Here is a 19,346-nt window from a genome sequence, read left to right as displayed (position 1 = left end):
ATCATCTACCAAGAATGCTACCGCTGGGACCTTGCACTCTTGTAGGCAGGCCAAGGCTCACCTTTCTACAGCTAACAGCAGGCTTGTTCCGCTCTCTGACAGACAGCCCACCAATCAGGCTCCTTTCTGACGCTAAATACTGTCTTGGTATGCTGTCATTCAAAAAATCTGTGACCTAGTGTAGCAAAAGGTTCTTGGACTTCTCTGATTTCTGTTCTCGAATGCAATGATGTATTGTTCTGTGCTGCTGAAACAACCACATCAAGAGCTAAGCCTATACTTTGTGACAAATAAAGTAACCTCGCTGTATATGCCAACTTTTTTGCTTATGACAAAATCAGGTTTTCAAGAGGATACAAAATGTGACTTCTGTACCCATGCATCCTTCAACACTAAAGCTGAGTTCCAACCTCCTTCTCTCCCTCCCTTCGGAGAAAACTGCACAACTCTTAGAAGTGAGCAAAAAAACAAAGGAATTGTATAAGTAAAACCTGCAGGTTTAAAAATAATTTCTACCATTTGCTTGGACTTCCAATACAAACTCTCTCTCAGTTACTGAGGCACCACCCAATCTGAAGAAACATAACCCCAAATTAGCCAAACCATGGTACACACAAGAACCAAACTTCAGGGCAGAATGAGATGGACAGAGAGGGGCAGGGAGAAGAGAGAACGAGGAGTGCCAAGCAACCTTAAAAAAAAATCAAGAAAGGTAATAGGAAAAAGTAAAAATGTAAAAAGAAAGAATGCCCTTCAAAAAATTCGAACACAAGACATGGCAGCACAGAAAAGAACAAATTGATTAGGCTGGAAAACACCATTCACATGACATACATTGCCTTTTCAAAGGAAAAGACCACAAAGATGCAGTGAGGAACAAGCCAACAGTACCCAGGCCAGGTGCAAAGCTGACAACCCCTGTCCTCAGGAAACAACCAGAATTCCACATATTCTATACGCAAGGTCAATCTGGCCCTGCCCCATCCTGTCCTAAACCTCGAAAAGAAGAATGTGAAGCGGGAACTGCCAAGTAGAATTCAGAAATCTTTGGAGCTTTAATTTAGGGGGATTTAAAAGGCTTACCGTGGGACCTGTACTTGGAGGTGATGATTCTTCTGTGCATACAGACAAGACAGAGAGGGAAGGCATCTGGGAGATCAGATCAGAAGGGGTCAGGGTTGGCACCTCTGTGCCACTGTCCAAGTTCAAGGCTGAAAGCCCAAGAGTATGATGCTCACTGAGCTCAGTGGCACTGCTTTGGGTGGAAGGCTTTAGGGAATTCCGGAACGTGCCATTGCGGAGGCAGGATGTGCTATGGAAAGTGCTTGCCAGCTTGGCTGTCTTCTGACTGCTGTCGTCAGAGTCAAGTTTGGGGAAGGACAGAGACTTGATATTGCTCACTGCAGGGATGGGGGGGAGGGACACTTTGGAAGACAGCGACATCTTTTCACAGTTGCCCAACTGTGGTAAGGTTATAAAGCCATTGGGTTTGTGAAGAGGCTTGAAATCTAGGGTTGCCCGCTCCAGGGAGGCCAGGACCTCCTCATCCTGTAACACAGACCCAGAGCCTCCTCTGGGCAAGTTACTGTCCAATAACTGAGCCATAATGGGTCCAGTGGTTCCTACCAGGATGTTCCTCAGCTCTTCCTTCTCATCAATAGTTTTTAACTCCAGGTTATCAAAGGGGTCTTCTTCACACTCAAAGTCGGCAGGATTGAAATCTGCCTTTGTGTGGGGTGGGCTGAGGACCTTCTGTTTCGTGGCACTGCTGCTAACCCGAGTCGGGGTGAGGATGCTGTTGTGCTGTAAGCTGGCAAGGATGGGGTTAATAGGAGGTGGCATTGTGGCTGTACTGTGAGTCTTGGAGAAGCTCATTTTGCTATCGCCCTCTGGGCCACTCTTGGAATTCATTTTAGCTTCTGCTTCCTCAGCCTTGCGCTCTGCTTCCCGCTGGGCTTCTTGGATTTTCTTAATATCTTCAGCCCACTCAATGGTTTTCTTTTCCAAGGAGAAGTCATACTGCAAAGATATGTCAGAGAAAGGAAGTGTGAACCCAGGTGGCTGCTCCTCCCCCACTCAGTTCCCACCCAATGCCTTTCCTCCTCACTCCAGCACAGCAAGGAGCAGAGCAATCTAGCACTTAGGGTGGACGGGATGATCCCGGCTCAGGAAGACCAAGGCTTCCTAATCTTACACGATTTAATCAACCTCTGCTCCCAGATGACTTCTAGAAATTAATTCGAAAGCACGCCCCCCATCTCCTACCCCACACACCAGGCCAAATGCACACCCTTGCCACTCCTCCTGCTTCTCTCCCCTCAGGCCATCTCCCTTTCTAGAATTCTTCACTGGTGACTCGGGCAGAGCTCAGCCATCTCCTCTAGGAAACTTTCCCGAAGGCCCGCCTGTTCCTTCCTCCGAACTCTTACGTAACTTCTCACTCTATCAACTGATGCCAAGCACATGTGACCACATGTAGCTTTAATCTTTCTCTAAACACGTCCCTAACAATATCACAAGCCTCTTGCGAGCAGTGGGCAGCAACTGGGGTTAGACCCTCTGAAGGTCTCTATTATCTAGCACAATGCCCTTAATGGATCCCGTGCTCAACACGAACAACAGCCCCCAACATTTAAGAAGCGCTTACAAGGTGCCATGCACGATTCTACGCAACTTTTATGTACTGACTCTCTCGATTTTCTCAACAGCTCTTAGAGACAGGGCCTATCCTTCTCCTCATTTTACAAGGGCTATGCCTCTGCTTATGAAGCTAGGCTAAAGTGGTAGAGCCTGGATTTGAACCCAGTCTCACTACATATTCTATGCTCTTAAATCACTACCAAATTATAATGAACAGATTGTATTCTAAATGCAGGAAAACTTATTAAGAAATCTAGACATTCAAATTTAGATTTTACAGTGCAAATTGCACAAGGATTCACTTCATGGTTCCTTAATAATACCTTAAAGTATAGCTCAATTTACAAAAATTTCATTTGCACACTTGAAAAAAATACTTGTTATACAAAGGGTGGGTCTGGTGGCACAGTGGTTAAGTTCGCACACTCTGCTTTGGCAGCCAGGGGTTTGCATGCCGGGTGCAGACCTACACACCACTTGTCAAGCCATGCTATGGCAGGCATCCCACATATAAAGTAGAGGAAGATGGGCACGATGTTAGCTCAGGGCCAGTCTTCCTCAGCAAAAGAAAAAAAAAAGAGGAGGATTGGCAGCATATGTTAGCTCAGGGCTAATCTTCCCCCCCCAAAAAAAAAGTTTATTATACAAAACAAAACTCACCCAGGACAGGAGAAAAAACCTTCGGCGTTCACCCTAAAACACCAAAGCTAAACAATGTCTGTGTGCACGTTCAAGGTTAGAGACACATTAAGAGTAAAAAAGAGGGGGAAAAGGGAAGAAAGAGGCCCACCATGCCAAGACAAGAGTTTCAGAATGGAAAAAACAAAGTGCCTCTGGTCGTCCCCAAGCCTTTCAGTTTCAAACAACACAAGAGAAGCCTGGAAATGCACAAGTCAAGAAGCCCATTTTCACCCGTGAGCCAGCTGCTGGGCCCAGAAAGACACCTGAGCAATAGCACGAACAGGACAGCGAGAAAACAGCACTGGACAAAGACTGCTGCTTCTAACTGAGGGCAAAATCCAACTGTGCAACTGGCTTCCTCCACCAAAAACTGAGGCTGGGGCTGGCCCGTGGCCTAGTGGGTAAGTTCACCCGCTCTGCTTCAGCAGCCCAGGGTTCACCGGTTCAGATCCTGGGGGTGGACATGGCACCGCTCATCAAGCCATGCTGAGGTGGCGTCCCACATAGCAGAGCCAGAAGGACCTACAACTAGAATATACAACTATGGACTGGGGGTCTTTGGGGAGAAAGAAGAAAAATAAAAATCACAATTTATTAAAAAAACTAAGGCTAACCAACCCCAGCTGCCTATAAACACTGGTCTCTTTAAGTTTTACTCTCAAGAACAACTGGAAATTTCTTTCCTTTTTTAATAAAATCTTTATGGAGCTTTTGCTTTTTAATTACCAAAGTAATGTAGAATACTTGGAACATAGAAAAAAAATACAGGGAAAAAAATAGCAGAAATATTACAGTGAAAAAACAAGAATGTGGTTTGACTGTGTAATAATAACACCAGCACCTAACATTTATGGAGTACCAGGAACCAGAGTAAGCATTATAAATGCATTATTTTATTTAATACTTATAACAACCTTAAAAGCTAATTAACCCCATTTTACAGATGAGGAAATAGAGGCTTCGAGAGTATAAGAAATCTGTACAAGATTACACAGCTATTACATGGCAATTCCAGACCATGAACGAGTGACACCAGAATCTACTCTAAACCATGACACTAAGGGCTACTACCCTCCCACTTCTGTAGCCACCACCATCACAGTCAATGAAAGCTTTCTGGATCGTAGGTCCAAGGGTTATATGTGTTTTACTGGTTTTGATGAATTTTCAGCTGAAAAATTGAGTTTGTGTTATCATACAAGGGCAAATACGACAGTTATAGGAAGTTTCACGCTATCTGTTTAGGCCTCTAGGTCTGACTCTTCTCTGGATAGAGAGGGGACTAGCCCCAAGACTGTGGCCAAATCCCCCATGGAGACCTCGGGCAGTCAAAGTTGAAGGGAGCAATCAGAGAACAAAGCAGATAAGGTTCCACTAGCCCGCACAAATGGCGCTTGGAGCCTCCATCTCCTCTTTTGTTATTAGTGGGTGCTTTGAGCATAGAGGGCACAGTACCATACATTTATCAGAGCTTCACACTGATCAAATAGACAGAAAATTCCCAGCAAAGCCTAAAACGGCAACAATTTGAAATTCAAAACAAGTTTTCTGAATCAATCAATGAAGTAGGGAATAATAGGAAAACCACTGAAAGAAGATGGAGGTGTTTTGCTTTGTTTTGTTTTGACGGCTCAGGCATTCCCTATGGAGGTGTTTCTCAATCATATTGCTAATAGTATCCTGCACACAGAAAGGAGTTTACTGAATATTTGTTGTTGCCAATAAAAAAGTCACCAAGCAAACAGAACAAGGTAAAACTTTATAATGGAAATCTCTATTTCTTCTGGCCCAATAAAGTCTCCATACACAAAAGGAATATAAATTCAGTATTCAAAATATATAAGGTACTTGACACCATTAGTAATTAGGGAAATACACATCAAAACCAAAAGAAAAAAAAAAAACCACAACAAGAGACCACTGCACACCTACAAGGATGTATAGAATCAAAAAGACAGATAAGAGTTGGCAAGGATGTGGAGACAGTGGAAGCCGCACGCAGCGCGGATGGGACTGTAACATGGTGCAGCCACTTTGGAAAACAGTCTGACAGTTCCTCAAAAGTTTAAACATAGTCCCCATATGACCCAGAAATTCCACTCCTATGCATATACCCACGAAAACAATGTCCTCACAAAAAACTACACACAATTGTTCATAACAGCACTATTCCCAAAAGCCAAGAGTGGAAACCATCAAAATGTCCATCAACAGATGAACGGATAAACAAAATGTGGTATGTCCCTACAATGAAATATTATTCAGCCATAAAAATAAAGTACTAATACTTCATTCATATAACATGGATAAACCTTGAAAACATTATGCCAAATGAAATAAGGCAATCACACACAAAAGACTATATACTGAATTATTCTATTTATACGATATGTCCAGAATAGGCAAATTCAGAGACAGAGAGTAGATTTAGTGGTTGTCAGGGGCTGGAGCAAGGAGACAATAGGGAGTGACTTCTAATGGGCACTGGGTTTCTTTCTGGGGTGATGAAAATGTTCTGGAATTAGCCAATGATGATGGTTATATAACTCCAAATATACTAAAAATCACGTATTTGCACACCTTAAAAGAGAGGTGAATTTTATGGCATGTGAATTATATCTCAATAAAGCTGCTATTTTAAAAATGTCACTAAAGTTCTCACACTATGATTACTCACCACATATAGATTAGAAGATAAAACAAAGAATATTTTTTAGAGTAACATGGTGATGCCTGAGTGAATCCCCCAGAAACAAAACAACTTTGCTACAAAGTTGTATTTAAAAAAATCTTAAGTCACAGGAAGAAGTGTCTGGGTGAGTGGTGTACTTTTGTTTTTCCACGTGACTCCTTCTCTAAACTGTCAGCTCCTGAGGACAGTGATTAAGGCATTTATGTCTATCCTCAGCCCTAGCAGAGCACTGCTCAAAAGCAGTCATTTGATAAATGTGTACTGAAGGACGAAAGGAAGTCATATAACATAGGGCCATCCGCTGCTTTCAAGAAGTAATTCTATATATTTACATATAACTGAGCTTTAAAGATAAGGGCTGAGAAAGAAGCTATTAAGGAGATGGCATTTAAACAGTCTAGAAGAATAAATAGATTTTAACAGGCAGACAGCTTTTAGTATGGTGAGAAAGAGAAGGATATTCCAAGTAGAGATAACAGCTCATGAGAAAAAGGATGGTTTAGATAGGTAATATGCATGGTATGCTCAACAAATTGCTAGTAACCCGATTTGGAGGGAACATGGAGGAGATGATGAGATAGGCTACTTTACCATAACCTTAGGTCCAGACTTGATTCAATAAGGACTGGAGAATCACCGTAAGTTTTTAACAGGGATAGGAGAATTTAAAACTTTAATATAGAAATATTATTCTAGAAACAATATGAAAAATAGAAGGAAAACGCTATAAGGAGAAGGGCCAATTCAAGAGGCTACTGCAATAGCCCAGGTGAAAAAATAAAGTAAGGATGAACTGGATAGCAAAGGAGAGACACGGCAGAGAGAAAAATATTATCTAACTTCGGTGACCAAGAAGATAATGCGCACATTAACAGAGAGATGGCAAAGAGGTGAATAAGCACTTCAGATGGGCAATGGGGATTTGTTCTGGGCAAGGCACAGAATCTCAGGAATATACAATCTAACAGATTACACAAAACCTGTAATAGATACATAAACATATATAAATGTGTGTGTGTATGAGAGAGAGACAATGTAAGCCAAGCAATAATGAGCTATAAGAAATACAAATAAGAGATATGAGAATGTTTTTCTTCTATTTCACTACACATCAAATTCTTAACTCTAAATTTTTAAATGCACTAAACTTTAACTAAAAATCACCACTTACCTGTACTTCTCTGACAACCTGCAAACAATCGGGCAAGGAGAAGCCAATAGGTAGACCAACTTTAGCTGGTGTTTTGAATTTGTCTCCTATCTTAAATGGGACATCATCAAGGTAACTGAAAGTCCCTACAATCAAAAATAAAGTAGAAAATATCAGCAAAGAATTTTATTATTTGTTTTGCTATAGTCTTAAATCGAGGATACAACATTAATTTATGCTCTCCTAAGACTATAAGTTACAGAGAGTTCCTTCTGCGACTGCTTACCTTCTCCTGACCCTAGATCTCTAGAGGAAAGCCTACTTGAGTCTGTGGATCTCATTAGAGTTTATTTTCAATTACGTATACCTAGTGTAAAAGGCAAAGTACTCACAGCAGCCTAAGAGGCCTTCCCAACACCCACCACCTCTCGGCTCTCAACTCCGAACAGCGGCCTCCTGGCTCAGCGCACTGTCACAGTGAGTCTCTGTTCCTCAAGCATGACAGGGTTACATGCATCTCAAAAATTCTGCACTGGCTGTTCCCTCTATCTGGAATGTTCTTTTCTCAGATATTCACGTAACTTATTCCTTCACCTCCTTCAAGTGTTTGATCAAATGTCACTTTCTTACAGTAAGGCTTATTACCCTGACCACTATTTAAAATTACTACTCCAGCCTCACCACAGTACTCCCACATTACATCTATCTCTTCCCCATAGCACTTATTACCTTCTAACATATCATATAATTCATTTTGTGTGTGTGTGTGTGTGTATGTGAAGAAGATTGGCCTTGAACTAATATCTGTGCCAATCTTCCTGTTTTATGTGGGATGCTGCCACAATGTGGCTTGATGAGCGGTGATAGGTCCACACCTGGGATCTAAACCTGTGAACCCGGGGCCGCCCAAGCAGAGCTCGTGAACCCAATCACTATGCCACTGGGCCAATTCCTATAATTCTCTAACTATATTTGTTCGTCTTGCCCAATGTAATGTAAGCTCCTTGCAGGCAAATATTTAAATCTATTTTCTTGGCTAATGTCATCTCAAAACCTAGGGCATCGCCTGGCACATATTAGGCACTTAATAAATACTGCCAAATTGATGACAGAATCTCCACAGAAGAACCTCCTTGGGGCCGGCCCTGTGGCCGAGTGATTAAGTTTGCACGCTCCGCTGCAGGCGGCCCAGTGTTTCATCACTTCGAATCCTGGGCGTGGACGTGGTACCACTCATCAAGCCACGCTGAGGCAGTGTCCCACATGCCACAACTAGAAGGACCCACAACTAAGAACATACAACTATGTACCGGGGGGCTTTGGGGAAAAAAAGGAAATAAATAAAATCTTTAAAAAAAAAAAAAAAAAAAGAACCTCCTTGATTAGGATCTCTCTACTTCGGTAAGAATCATTTTTTAATTAACACAAAGAATTACTCTAGATTTTTTTTCTAAGACTACATTCTGGAGCAGACATAGAAATATTTAAGAAGCATAGCACTTATGAAAAAAGGAAAACCAGACAAGACCATGGGAATCAAAATAGGATTATCAGGAGATACAAGCCATAGACAACTTAACTCCATGAAAGTTCTCTGCCTGTCACAGCTGAATAATACAGAAAGACCAGGACATCATCACTGATGTATAGGGTCAGACAAAATGACAGTGGCTCTTGCATATGACTCTCACTAGTTTAGACTCCAAATTGGACCATGGTTTCTTTTTTGGACCAGGTGTGGGGCTAACTTACTGAGAGAACCATCATGGACAATAAAACATAGTTGATGAATGTTGCTTTCTGAATAGTAACAGCTAGTAAAACAAAGCTGGCTTCTGAGCCTCACACTAGTCTATTTTCTTGAGTGCTCATGGACAGAATAAGATGACAACCCTTCCATGAAGAGGACGTCTCTCCCTTCCAAAAACTCTGTAGATTTCAAGACTTACCAAGGTCAAGATATATTTCCTGAGTTAGCGCTCTGATACACCTGAAACTCCCCATCAGGAAGGCAGCCCCTGCTCCCACCCTTGAGGGAAGCAGTCTCTCTTTTCCATGTAACTTCTAGCCAGAATTAAAACACTTTATCTCTCATTCAGCTAGCAAATTAAATCCACAACTGTGTTCAATTTAATAATCTTCCTAGGGCATAACCATAATTATTAACATTCCAGGAAAGTTTCCAAGTTGGTCACACCTTTATAAGAGCTGTTTTCTCAGCCAGGAATACCAGTCACATTCCCACTCTGTTTACTTGATTAATTATTTCTAGTCCTTTAAGAACTATCTTAAGAATAACTCCCTTCTCAATCTCAGAACACCACCTCAGATCTTACCACTCTGTATTGTTAACAGTTCGTTTCCTTACACTCCCCCTAGAGACTGTGAGAGAGCATCTGAGTGTCCCTTAACAAGGGATGTTTCACTTCTACAACCCCCAAGCTCAGCATAATGTCTGACAGATGAGATTTGCTCAATAAGAACAAGTAAAGAAGACACAGTCTTGTACTTCTTTCATATTTAACTCTCGCCCCCACACTAACTCACATTCAATTAATATTTATTAACACTCAAAATTATTTACCTAAAATGAAAAGGCTAGTCATGAAAACATTTTAACAGAGTACTCATGCAAGACGAAAGCACATTTCTAAGATTCTGGACAAAGTTACAAAAAAGTCACCAGGTGCCGAAAAAAAAAAGGTACCAGGTACCATCACAGCTTGCCAACAAAACTAAGTGTTGGTTACAACACTAAAACCTCCTGCCACTTATAAAATGCTTTAAATTATAGAGACTAAAAGCAAAGCTAATTTGTTTTCACTTTTGTTTTTTGTTGAGGAAGACTCACCTTGAGCTAACATCTGCTGCCAATCTTCCTCTTTTTTTGTATGTGAGCCGCCACCACAGCATGGCCCCTCACAGAGGAGTAGGTCCACTTAACCACTAGGCCACTGGGGCTGGCCCTAAAGCAAAGCTAATTTTAAAGAATTTTTATGTCTTCCAAGAAAACAGGTTCTCAAATATTACTGAAAGTTAGATTCTAACTTTGGCTAGTGCCCTGATTACTGGAAAAAAAGCTGAAATTAGCATTTTCGAAGAAGCATTGGAAAGATTTATAGTCAAGTTAACAATCACAAAATTAAGTCTTTTGTTTAAGAAAAGTTTATGGGGTCAGCCCGGTTGCACAGCGGTTAAGTGTGCACATTCCGCTTCGGCAGCCTGGGGTTCGCCTGTTCCGATCCCAGGTGCAGACATGGCACCACGTGGCAAGCCATGCTGTGGTAGGCATCCCACATATAAAGCGGAGGAGGATGGGCACAGATGTTAGCTCAGGGCCAGTCTTCCTCAGAAAAAAGAGGAGGATTGGCAGATGTTAGCTCAGGGCTAATGTTCCTTGGGGAAAAGAAAAGTTTATGTTTATGTTTATGTATACATTCAAACTAGGTTAATTACATGACACACACGCATATTAGAAAAAAATCCTATCCATAGTAACACTTACAAGCACATATGATACACAAATATAAAAAAACTTACATCAATACTAACAACATTTTCTTATATAAACAGTTCTCTTACAGACTGGCAATGGGGAGTTGAAGGAGAAAAGCTATCTGCAAAACAGTACTATACTTAAGGTATCTGAGCCAAATGAGAGTATCTCTCAAGAAGGGCATTCAGTTTCCCTGCCTACCGTTCAGTTAGGAAACTATGACAGTGTTGTACACACTGACGACACATATTCTATAAATGGAACTGGGCCCTGGCTTGGGGACAGACAAGATCAAGCAGAACGCCTTAAACAACTGCTGTTTCCCTCATTAGCACCCTTCCAGGCACCTGCTTTAGCAAGCAGTCTCATCTCACTAACAGAGCCAATGCCAAGGTGATGTATGTAGCACAGCCCCCAACCCACCCCACCTCAGTCCCTGAAACTCTCTCAACAGGGAAGGAGAAAACACTTGTGTGATTATCTTTTGAGGAGATTCTGTCATCAATTCGGCAGTGTTAATTAAGTGCCAATAATCACACAATTGGTTTTTTGGCAACAAAAAAAGCAACCTTGTGAATAATGGACAGAGACCACCATAAGTACAATTACTGATGATGCTGTGAGGACCACAAAGAATATTTTCTGCAAACATAACCAACTATGCCTTAGGAATTTAAAATACTATCCAGTATATCAGAATATCTATTTAAAGACGTCAATTTCTCTTGTTTCTCAATATATTTTATTTTTAAAACAGAGTCAATAAAAACTCAATTAACCATATGCCCAGAGAGTTAAGCACTGTGGCTAACAATTTTCTGGCTCACCCCAAATACCTTTTATTTTCAGTCTTTATTATTGAAAATCTTGCTAAAATGTCTGAGCCTATTTTCCTAAGTTCAACTCAGAATTAAACTGAAGAAAAAGAAAGTAAGTGTGCCTCTGCTGGCTGTGGCTGTGGCAGTTCCTTGAAGTCAGGACCTGCACATCGCTTAGCATTACGCCATGGTGGAAGAGACTGGGCTGAAAGTGTAATGACTCAGGATAAATTCTGGGAAGGCTTCACTCTGTTTTCTTTCTTTCTTTCTAAATTGCTGATATGCTTATGATCTTGTGACCTGCCTATTTTTCTGAAAAAAGGTACAATTCCATGTTGGGGGAGAAATTCCTAATAGAGGGTAGCAACTGCATTGTGCTTAACTCAGGTTTCACTGTGAATTCAAACTGAGGATTCAAATTGAGGTTTTTGAAAAAAGAAGACTGGACAGATCAAACTTAAAATTAAGTGAAAAATAGCAATTTCATGATTGGGTATCACTACCTTAAAGCCATAAGTCAGGTACCACTTGCAAAATTAGACAGACACATACATACACACACACATATATAAACATTCATACACACACAAAAAATTATATAGATATCTGCTATAGGATGTGAAGTCACAAGAAAATGTTACTCACACTCTAACAACAAAAACAAGCCAGACAACCTACAAAATCAGCTTTTTCATATACAATGTGTGGCATTCAATCAAAAATAAGACACAGAAAACTGTGCTCCATCAAGAGAGGAACCAATCATCAGACCCAAACCCAGGGATGGCCAAGATACTGGAATTATCAGAGAGTTTTAAAATATCTATAATAAATATGTTAAAGGATCTAATGAAAAAGGTGAACAAGTTTGAGCAGATGGGGAATTTCAATAGAGAGTTGGAAACAGAAAGAGACAAATGAAAATCCTAGAAGTGAAAAATGCAGTATCAGAGAAGAAAATTATCGATAGTTCATAAGCCAGGCTATGCTAATCAGAAGACAATACTCAGCAGAAGGAAGAATCAGAGAACTTGAAGTTAGGTCAAAAGAAATTAATGGAACTGAAACACGAAGAGAAAAAAACGTGGGAAAAAAATCAAACAGAACCTTAAAAGATCTCTGACAATATCAAACAGCCTAGTGCACATGTGATCAGAGTCTCAAAAGGACTGGAGCAAGAGAATGGGGCAGAAGGGATGTGAGGAGAGAGAATGGCTGCGAATCTTCCAAAACTGATACATCAACCCACAGATCCAAGAAGTTAGCTAACTCCAAGCAGGATAAATACATAGAAAATCACACCAAGACACATCATAGTCAAATGCTGAAAACAAGAGACAGAGAAAATCTTGAAAAAAGGAGGGGGGCAGCACAGTGCCTATAGGAAAACAATGATTAAATGACAGCCGACTTCTCTACATTACACAGAAGAGCACTAACTGATCGAAAGCAAAATGAACTTCTCTAGAAGTCAGCTAAATGGTCATAAACAGGATAGCTGGGCCTTTCAAAGGGGGGAGTTTAGTTTTATTAAGTCTGATTACAGAGACTTATTTTTTCCTAAATTAGAATCTCAAGGCAGGGGCTGGCCCCATGGCTGACTGGTTAAGTTTGCGCGCTCCGCTGCAGGTGCCCAGTGTTTCGTCGGTTCAAATCCTGGGTGCAGACGTGGCACTGCTCATCGAAGCACGCTGAGGCAGCGTCCCACATGCCACAACTAGAAGGACCCACAACTAAGAATATAAAACTACATAACGGGGGGCTTTGGGGACAAAAAGGAAAAAAAATAAAATCTTAAAAAAAAAAAAGAATCTCAAGGCATTTTTCCAGATATTAAAAGAGTAATTTATCTGTGTTGAAACATTTTTAAAAATCCTTTAAAAGTCACTTCTGGAAAATAACTTTTTTCTTAGATGACACAAGTGGAAAATGAGTTAAAGAGGAATGACATTTTAAAAAACCAGGTTCCAAGAAAGGCCTGATTTAAACTGAGCCAAGGGTTTGCAATTCACTTAATATAAGGACAATATTTTTTGAAGTGTTTGAGAAATAACTGTTTATATCTCTTATTCTGTAATTTAGGGATATGTGATTATTCATACAGTGGAACAAGTTCAACCTCAGTTGAAAAGAATGAACTTGAAGGTAAATCAAGTACTAGTAATAAGACAGCAAAGCACAAGATCGGATTAGCCCAAATATTTAAATACAAAAAGAAGCATTTTCATATCCAGTCATGGGAGCAGTTGTTACCTCCCCGTCCACACCCCAAACGCCCTAGAAGAATTACACACACACACATCCACTAACCCCCAATGGACCAGTCAGATAATACCTAACTTAGGGGGAACCAATCCACAGGCTCATAAGCTAGGCTGTGCCAGACGGACACTCCTTTGACCAAAAGATACTAAGATTCTAGCTATATGATGCTAGTCACTCAAGCTAAAAGATCAAACATCAAGCAGTACCATAACTGGGGTGGCCATTTTTGGCCCTGTGCAATCTACACAAGTAGGCCAAGAAAGCAAGTCTATAAACAGAAGAATAAAAATGGAGCACATCCATAGAGACAAGCAGTAAGGAAAAGCTATGCAGCTTCCTGAGAGATGGAGGGAGGGGAGGCTTAGTTTCCTGGCTTGGTAAGGCCAGGCTGAACTTGATTTTCCTGCACTCACATATCTACAAAACTGTCTGTTAAATACTCTCCACCTATTCCCTTTAACTTCTATTTCTTAAACTACATGATATCTAAAAATAAGATTATTTACTCTAAAAACCCAACTAAACCACTGAAATTCAAGTAGAAGCTCAGCAAATTAAAGCAGAAGAAGCCAAAGAGAGAAAGAGAAAATCTTTTTCTCAAATTTTACTCAGGTAGAACATTTCATTTAAACAATAAACTTTTTGGGGCCAGCCCAGCAGCATAGTGGTTGGGTGTGTGGACTCTACTTGGGCGGCCCAGGGTTCACATGTTCGGATCCCGAGCACAGACCTACACACCGCTCATCAAGCCATGCTATGGTGGCATCCTGCATGCAAAATAGAGGAACGTTGCCACATAGTTTAGCTCAGGGCCAATCTTCCTCACCAAAAATAAATAAATTAATAAACAAACAAAATAAAATTTTGATTAGGAATGTAAGGAGATGGAAGAAGCTCTAAAAACTAAGTCTTTATTGATCAGATAATTTCAGAATTACAATCTTCTCTCTTGATTGTTTAGCAGGAATGCATAACCTGCGGTCCAACTTATTTTCACTCCATTCAAAAAGCAGCTCCCAAAGATTCAAGACAGAAAGCTTATCTACTGAAATAAGATTATAAGTCTAAATTTTTCATTTTTGCTATTTTCTCTCCCCAGGCCTTTCCTTTGGCCTTGGCTCCATCTTCTTTTCCCTTGAAAAAGTGATCCAGGGGGCTGGCCTGGTGGCACACCAGTTAAGTGCACACATTCCACTTCGGCGGCCTGGGGTTCACTGGTTCGGATCCCAGGTGCAGACATGGCACCGCTTAGGACGTCATGCTGTGGCAGGTGTCCCACATATAAAGTAGAGGAAGATGGGCATGCATGTTAGCTCAGGGCCAGTCTTCCTCAGCAAAAAGAGGAGGATTGGCAGCAGTTAGCTCAGGGCTAGTCTTCCTCACAAAAAAAAAAAAGAAAGAAAAAGTGATCCAGAGGCAACTTCAGATCTGCCTCTCTACTATCATTTGGATACTCTGTAATAATCCTCAAACAAGAGGAGATAACTTACTGGAAGATCTGATGTCTGACCTGTTGTACAGAATGCAAATTCCAGAGTTTGAAAGATGTAACTCCAAAAGGATTTCACAAAACATATCCAAGTGATGTATCTAAGTATATGTGCAATGCGATTCAAAATATTAAAGCTGTTATATAAAATAAATAAGCAAGTTAAAACCGTAGTGATTGCTGCACCACCCTGACTCAGCTGAGCGATCCTATCAAGCCACTATCTGTAGAGGAGAAGGAGCAGACCAACATGCTGCCATGCACTCCAGCAAAGAATTCTCACAATGACATCGCCTTTAAAACGGAAGATCAGTTTTAAAACCCATTTTCAAATGATTGTGTTCTTGGGATATTTCTGGTATTTAACTCTTATCTTCTCTACTGTAGAAAAAGAGGGTCTAGGGGCCGGCCCCATGGCCGAGTGGTTAAGTTCGGCAGCTCTGCTTCGGCGGCCCAGGGTTTCAACAGTTCGGATTCTGGGCAGAGACACGGCACCGCTCGTCAGGCCACACTGAGGCGGCATCCCACATGCCACAACTGGAAGGACCCACAACTGAAAATGCACAACTGTGTACCGGGGGGCTTTGGGGGAAAAAAGGAAAAATAAAATCTTTAAAAACATAGAAAAATAAAATAAAAAGAGGGTCTAATTTTAACTTCTTAGGCACCTCCATTCCTCCCAAATGGAGATAATAAAGTTTATATATGCATTCCATTTTGAAAGGTCATGTCTTAGAAAATGATGATAAACTATTATTTTCAAATGCAAAATTGTAATTACTACTACTGATACTTCTGTAACATGTTGATCTGCTGATCATGGCTTATTTTTATGGAAGGGGGGAACTAAACCAAAACATTATAAAGTGTTAACTAAACGTTCATAATTTTTCACACCTGAGATGGAGAAGAGCTATGCCCAGGGAATATGAGAAGAAATGGTAACTACTTCAAAATACTGCTGAAAAGCAACAAAAATAAGCAGGCTCCCTATCCATCTCTGGTAGTTTCAAGTTCAATAACCACAGAGAGACTCTGAAGTCTGACTATCCATTTGAAGAAATTCTTCAATATTAAAGTTATGTGAAGTCCTATGGAGTGTATATGCTACATTGTACAACTTTATTTTCTCTCTAGCTGCTCATTTAAATAAATAGAAAGGGGCACTTAAACAATGCTAAGTGATTTCAAATTCTCTGATCAAATCATAACCTAAACTATGATATGTAACAGTCCACTTACCATGAAAATCTGCACCCAACTTCTTAGAAGCCATTTAGAACCTGAAAAACAAAAAAATATTTCTTAGGCACATGATGCCTTGAGAGGATATAAACAAATCATCATAAGAAAACTGAGACTAAAAATAAGAAACCAGAGACTATAAGGTTCCAGGACTGACATAGTCCTCAAACTTCTCAGTCCCAAAGTCTCAAGAAAGAAGCAGAAATGGGGAGAATTTAGTCTTCCAGAGAAAAATTAAACATTTCTGAAATCTGCACATTCTGAAAAGAAAATATTAGAAAAATAGCATACTAGCCATTGACCAATTTACATGCAAACTATCAAGAGGAAAAAATTACTAAGCATATATCAACCTGATATAAACTACAAATATGTCAATAATAGACTACGAAAAATATTCCATTTTATTCATTAAGCAAATATAGATCTTTTATTGACAATTAACTATAACTGTTAACCAGAATATTTCATCCTCACATCATGCTGTAACTCTTAAGACTGAAATTTCTGAAGTAGGGAATGAACGACATACAACCTTTTGTATTATTTTATCTTTTTTATTTTTATTTATTTATTTATTTTTTTGCTGAGGAAGATTAGCCCTGAGCTAACATCCATTGCCAATCCCCCTCTGCTTTTTGCTTGAGGAAGATTAGCCCCAAGCTAACATCTGTGCCAGTCTTCCTCCAATCTAGATGTGAGTTGCCACCACACCATGGCTGACAAGTGGTATAGGCCCACACCTGGAATCTGAACCAACAAACCTGGGCTACCAAAGCAGAGCATGTCGAAATTAACCACTCTGCCACAGGGCTAGCCCTTGCACTGTTTCAACTTCGTATAGAATTCCAAACAATGAAGGGGGGGAAATCCCATAAAACCACACATCTAGCTTAATATTATCTTTGCACTTTCAGCCCCTATAAAAGTAGGTACAAAGTCCTTTCTTGCACAAATAATCTTGAGCTCTTCAATCTAAAAGTTTATCTCCTTTGATATGGTGTTTATACTTTTAACTTATCTAAGACATAAACAGGAAAAAAATTAAGGTTAACTATATGAATTTATGGTATGGTGTCTATTAGCCTGCATTACAATACAATGCAAGGCATCATACTGAAAATGATCTATTTTCCAGTGAAAGTTAGAAGTAAAAGGTGAGTGTATTGCACCTTCCTGTGAAGATTACTCAAAACAATTTAAATCTGCACACAATTTTTCTAAAGAAACTGACAAGCTTATTTTAAAATTTACACGGAGGGGCCAGCCCCGTGGCCAAGTGGTTAAGTTCGCACTCTGCTTCGGCAGCCCATGGTTTTGCAGGTTCGGATCCTGGGCGCAGACATTGCACTGCTCATCAAGCCATGCTGAGGTGGCGTCCCACATGCCACAACTAGAAGGATCCACAACTAAAAATATATACAACTATGTACCAGGGGGCTTTAGGGAGAAGAAGAAAAAATAAAATCTTAAAAAAAAAAATTTACATGGAAAGGCAAAGGTAACATTCTAGTTAGTGGGGAGTTAAAATTATAAAGTATATGGATTATCAATTTTCAAAGAACCAACAAACCATACTGAAAATTATTTAACCTTTTTATATGTGCAGAAGACACTCCACAGGCTCTTACAGGCTTCAGGCTCATCATAATGTACATAAACCACAACAAACAGTGAGATTTTCAAAGCCAGAAGCAAGATTCTTGGCAGCCTCAACCTTCCTACATAGGCACATACCAGAAATGTGTTTTTCTAAATCTCTGTTGGGAAAGAAGCATATCTAGGCATCCAGCAATGAGAGTGGTGAATATGCTCACAGACAAGTACAGGAAATGAGTATTGTCATCTCCATGTCCCTAATATTTAGTGATATTGTGGGGTATCACCTATTTGAAGAAGCAGCTGTTTTTGAGAGGTAAATGGCTTGGGAGAGGCTGCTTGAGCCTCTGATTTAATAAATAATTTTGCAAACAATCCCCAGAACAAGCTAACATCAGGAATGTTTTAAAGAAGTTCCACCAAATTTAAATGGATTCTTAATGGCTTTTTTAAAAAGGCTCAACCAAAAGACAACCCACAGAAGGGGAGAAAATATTTGCAAATCATATGTCTGATAAGGGACTTGTATCTAGAACACATAAATAACTCTACAACTCAACAATAAAAAGACAAATAACCCAATTAGAAAAAGGGCAAAAGGACGTGAATAATCAATTCTCCAAAGAAGATATACAAATAACCAAGAAGCACAAAAGATGTTCAACACCATTACAAAATCATTAGTCAGAGAAATGCAAATCAGAAACTCCCCTCCCTACCCATGTGAAAGTACGCATATTATCTGCAACAAAGCAAAATTTCTATTAAACAAAGAATAGTAAGAGAAAATTAAAATACAGTAATACAGTACCCCTTATTACTAAATAAAAGGATGTAGATTCTTTAAAATTATGCCTCAATAAAGCTGATAAAATGTAGATTATCTAAGGCTTTTCTTTAAATATTAAAATGGTTCACTGAATGCAACTCCTACTATATTTTCCACAAACCTTAAGAATATAAGAAATCCATATTTGGTCACTTACAGGAAAGATTTTTCAAATGTCTGCTATGCAGTAAAACTTCACTGTCCCTCAAGGATCAAAGGCATTTTAACAGCTACCTAGGGTCAACTTTTCTTCCTGGAACATCTGCGCAAAAGCAAGCGATATATATAAGCTTCCTCATAAACTTCCTATATTTTATTTAATTATAACCATTTATTTTATAATACCTTCCTATAATCTAAATGTTCAATTGTGGAAAAATGATTAAATAAATTATGAAAAATTCAAAAGATAAGTTGTGATGGCAAAAGAGCATATAATTAA

At 39.8% G+C, this 19,346-nt stretch overlaps 1 protein-coding gene across 3 annotated transcripts in view; it reads right to left on the bottom strand.

The window, feature by feature from the left end:
- UBAP1 (ubiquitin associated protein 1) overlaps positions 1-19,346 on the bottom strand; it is a 57,243-nt gene that overhangs the window by 7,544 nt on the left and 30,353 nt on the right. For 2 of the 3 annotated variants that reach the window (XM_046664385.1, XM_046664386.1), the window contains exons 2-4: positions 16,474-16,514; positions 7,185-7,309; positions 1,084-2,019 (exon numbers count right to left, since the gene is read on the bottom strand). In XM_046664385.1, coding sequence (XP_046520341.1) covers positions 1,084-2,019; positions 7,185-7,309; positions 16,474-16,507 — 1,095 coding nt within the window. In that variant the 5' untranslated portion in view covers positions 16,508-16,514. The remainder of the gene's footprint in view (positions 1-1,083; positions 2,020-7,184; positions 7,310-16,473; positions 16,515-19,346) is intronic. The other variant, XM_046664387.1, reaches the window with a different exon arrangement.

The sequence above is a fragment of the Equus quagga genome, chromosome 6 (assembly GCF_021613505.1).
Source record: "Equus quagga isolate Etosha38 chromosome 6, UCLA_HA_Equagga_1.0, whole genome shotgun sequence".
Classification (NCBI taxonomy): Eukaryota; Metazoa; Chordata; class Mammalia; order Perissodactyla; family Equidae; genus Equus; species Equus quagga.
Note: the sequence above shows the minus strand (reverse complement) of the source record. Positions and strands in the feature narration are given on the sequence as shown.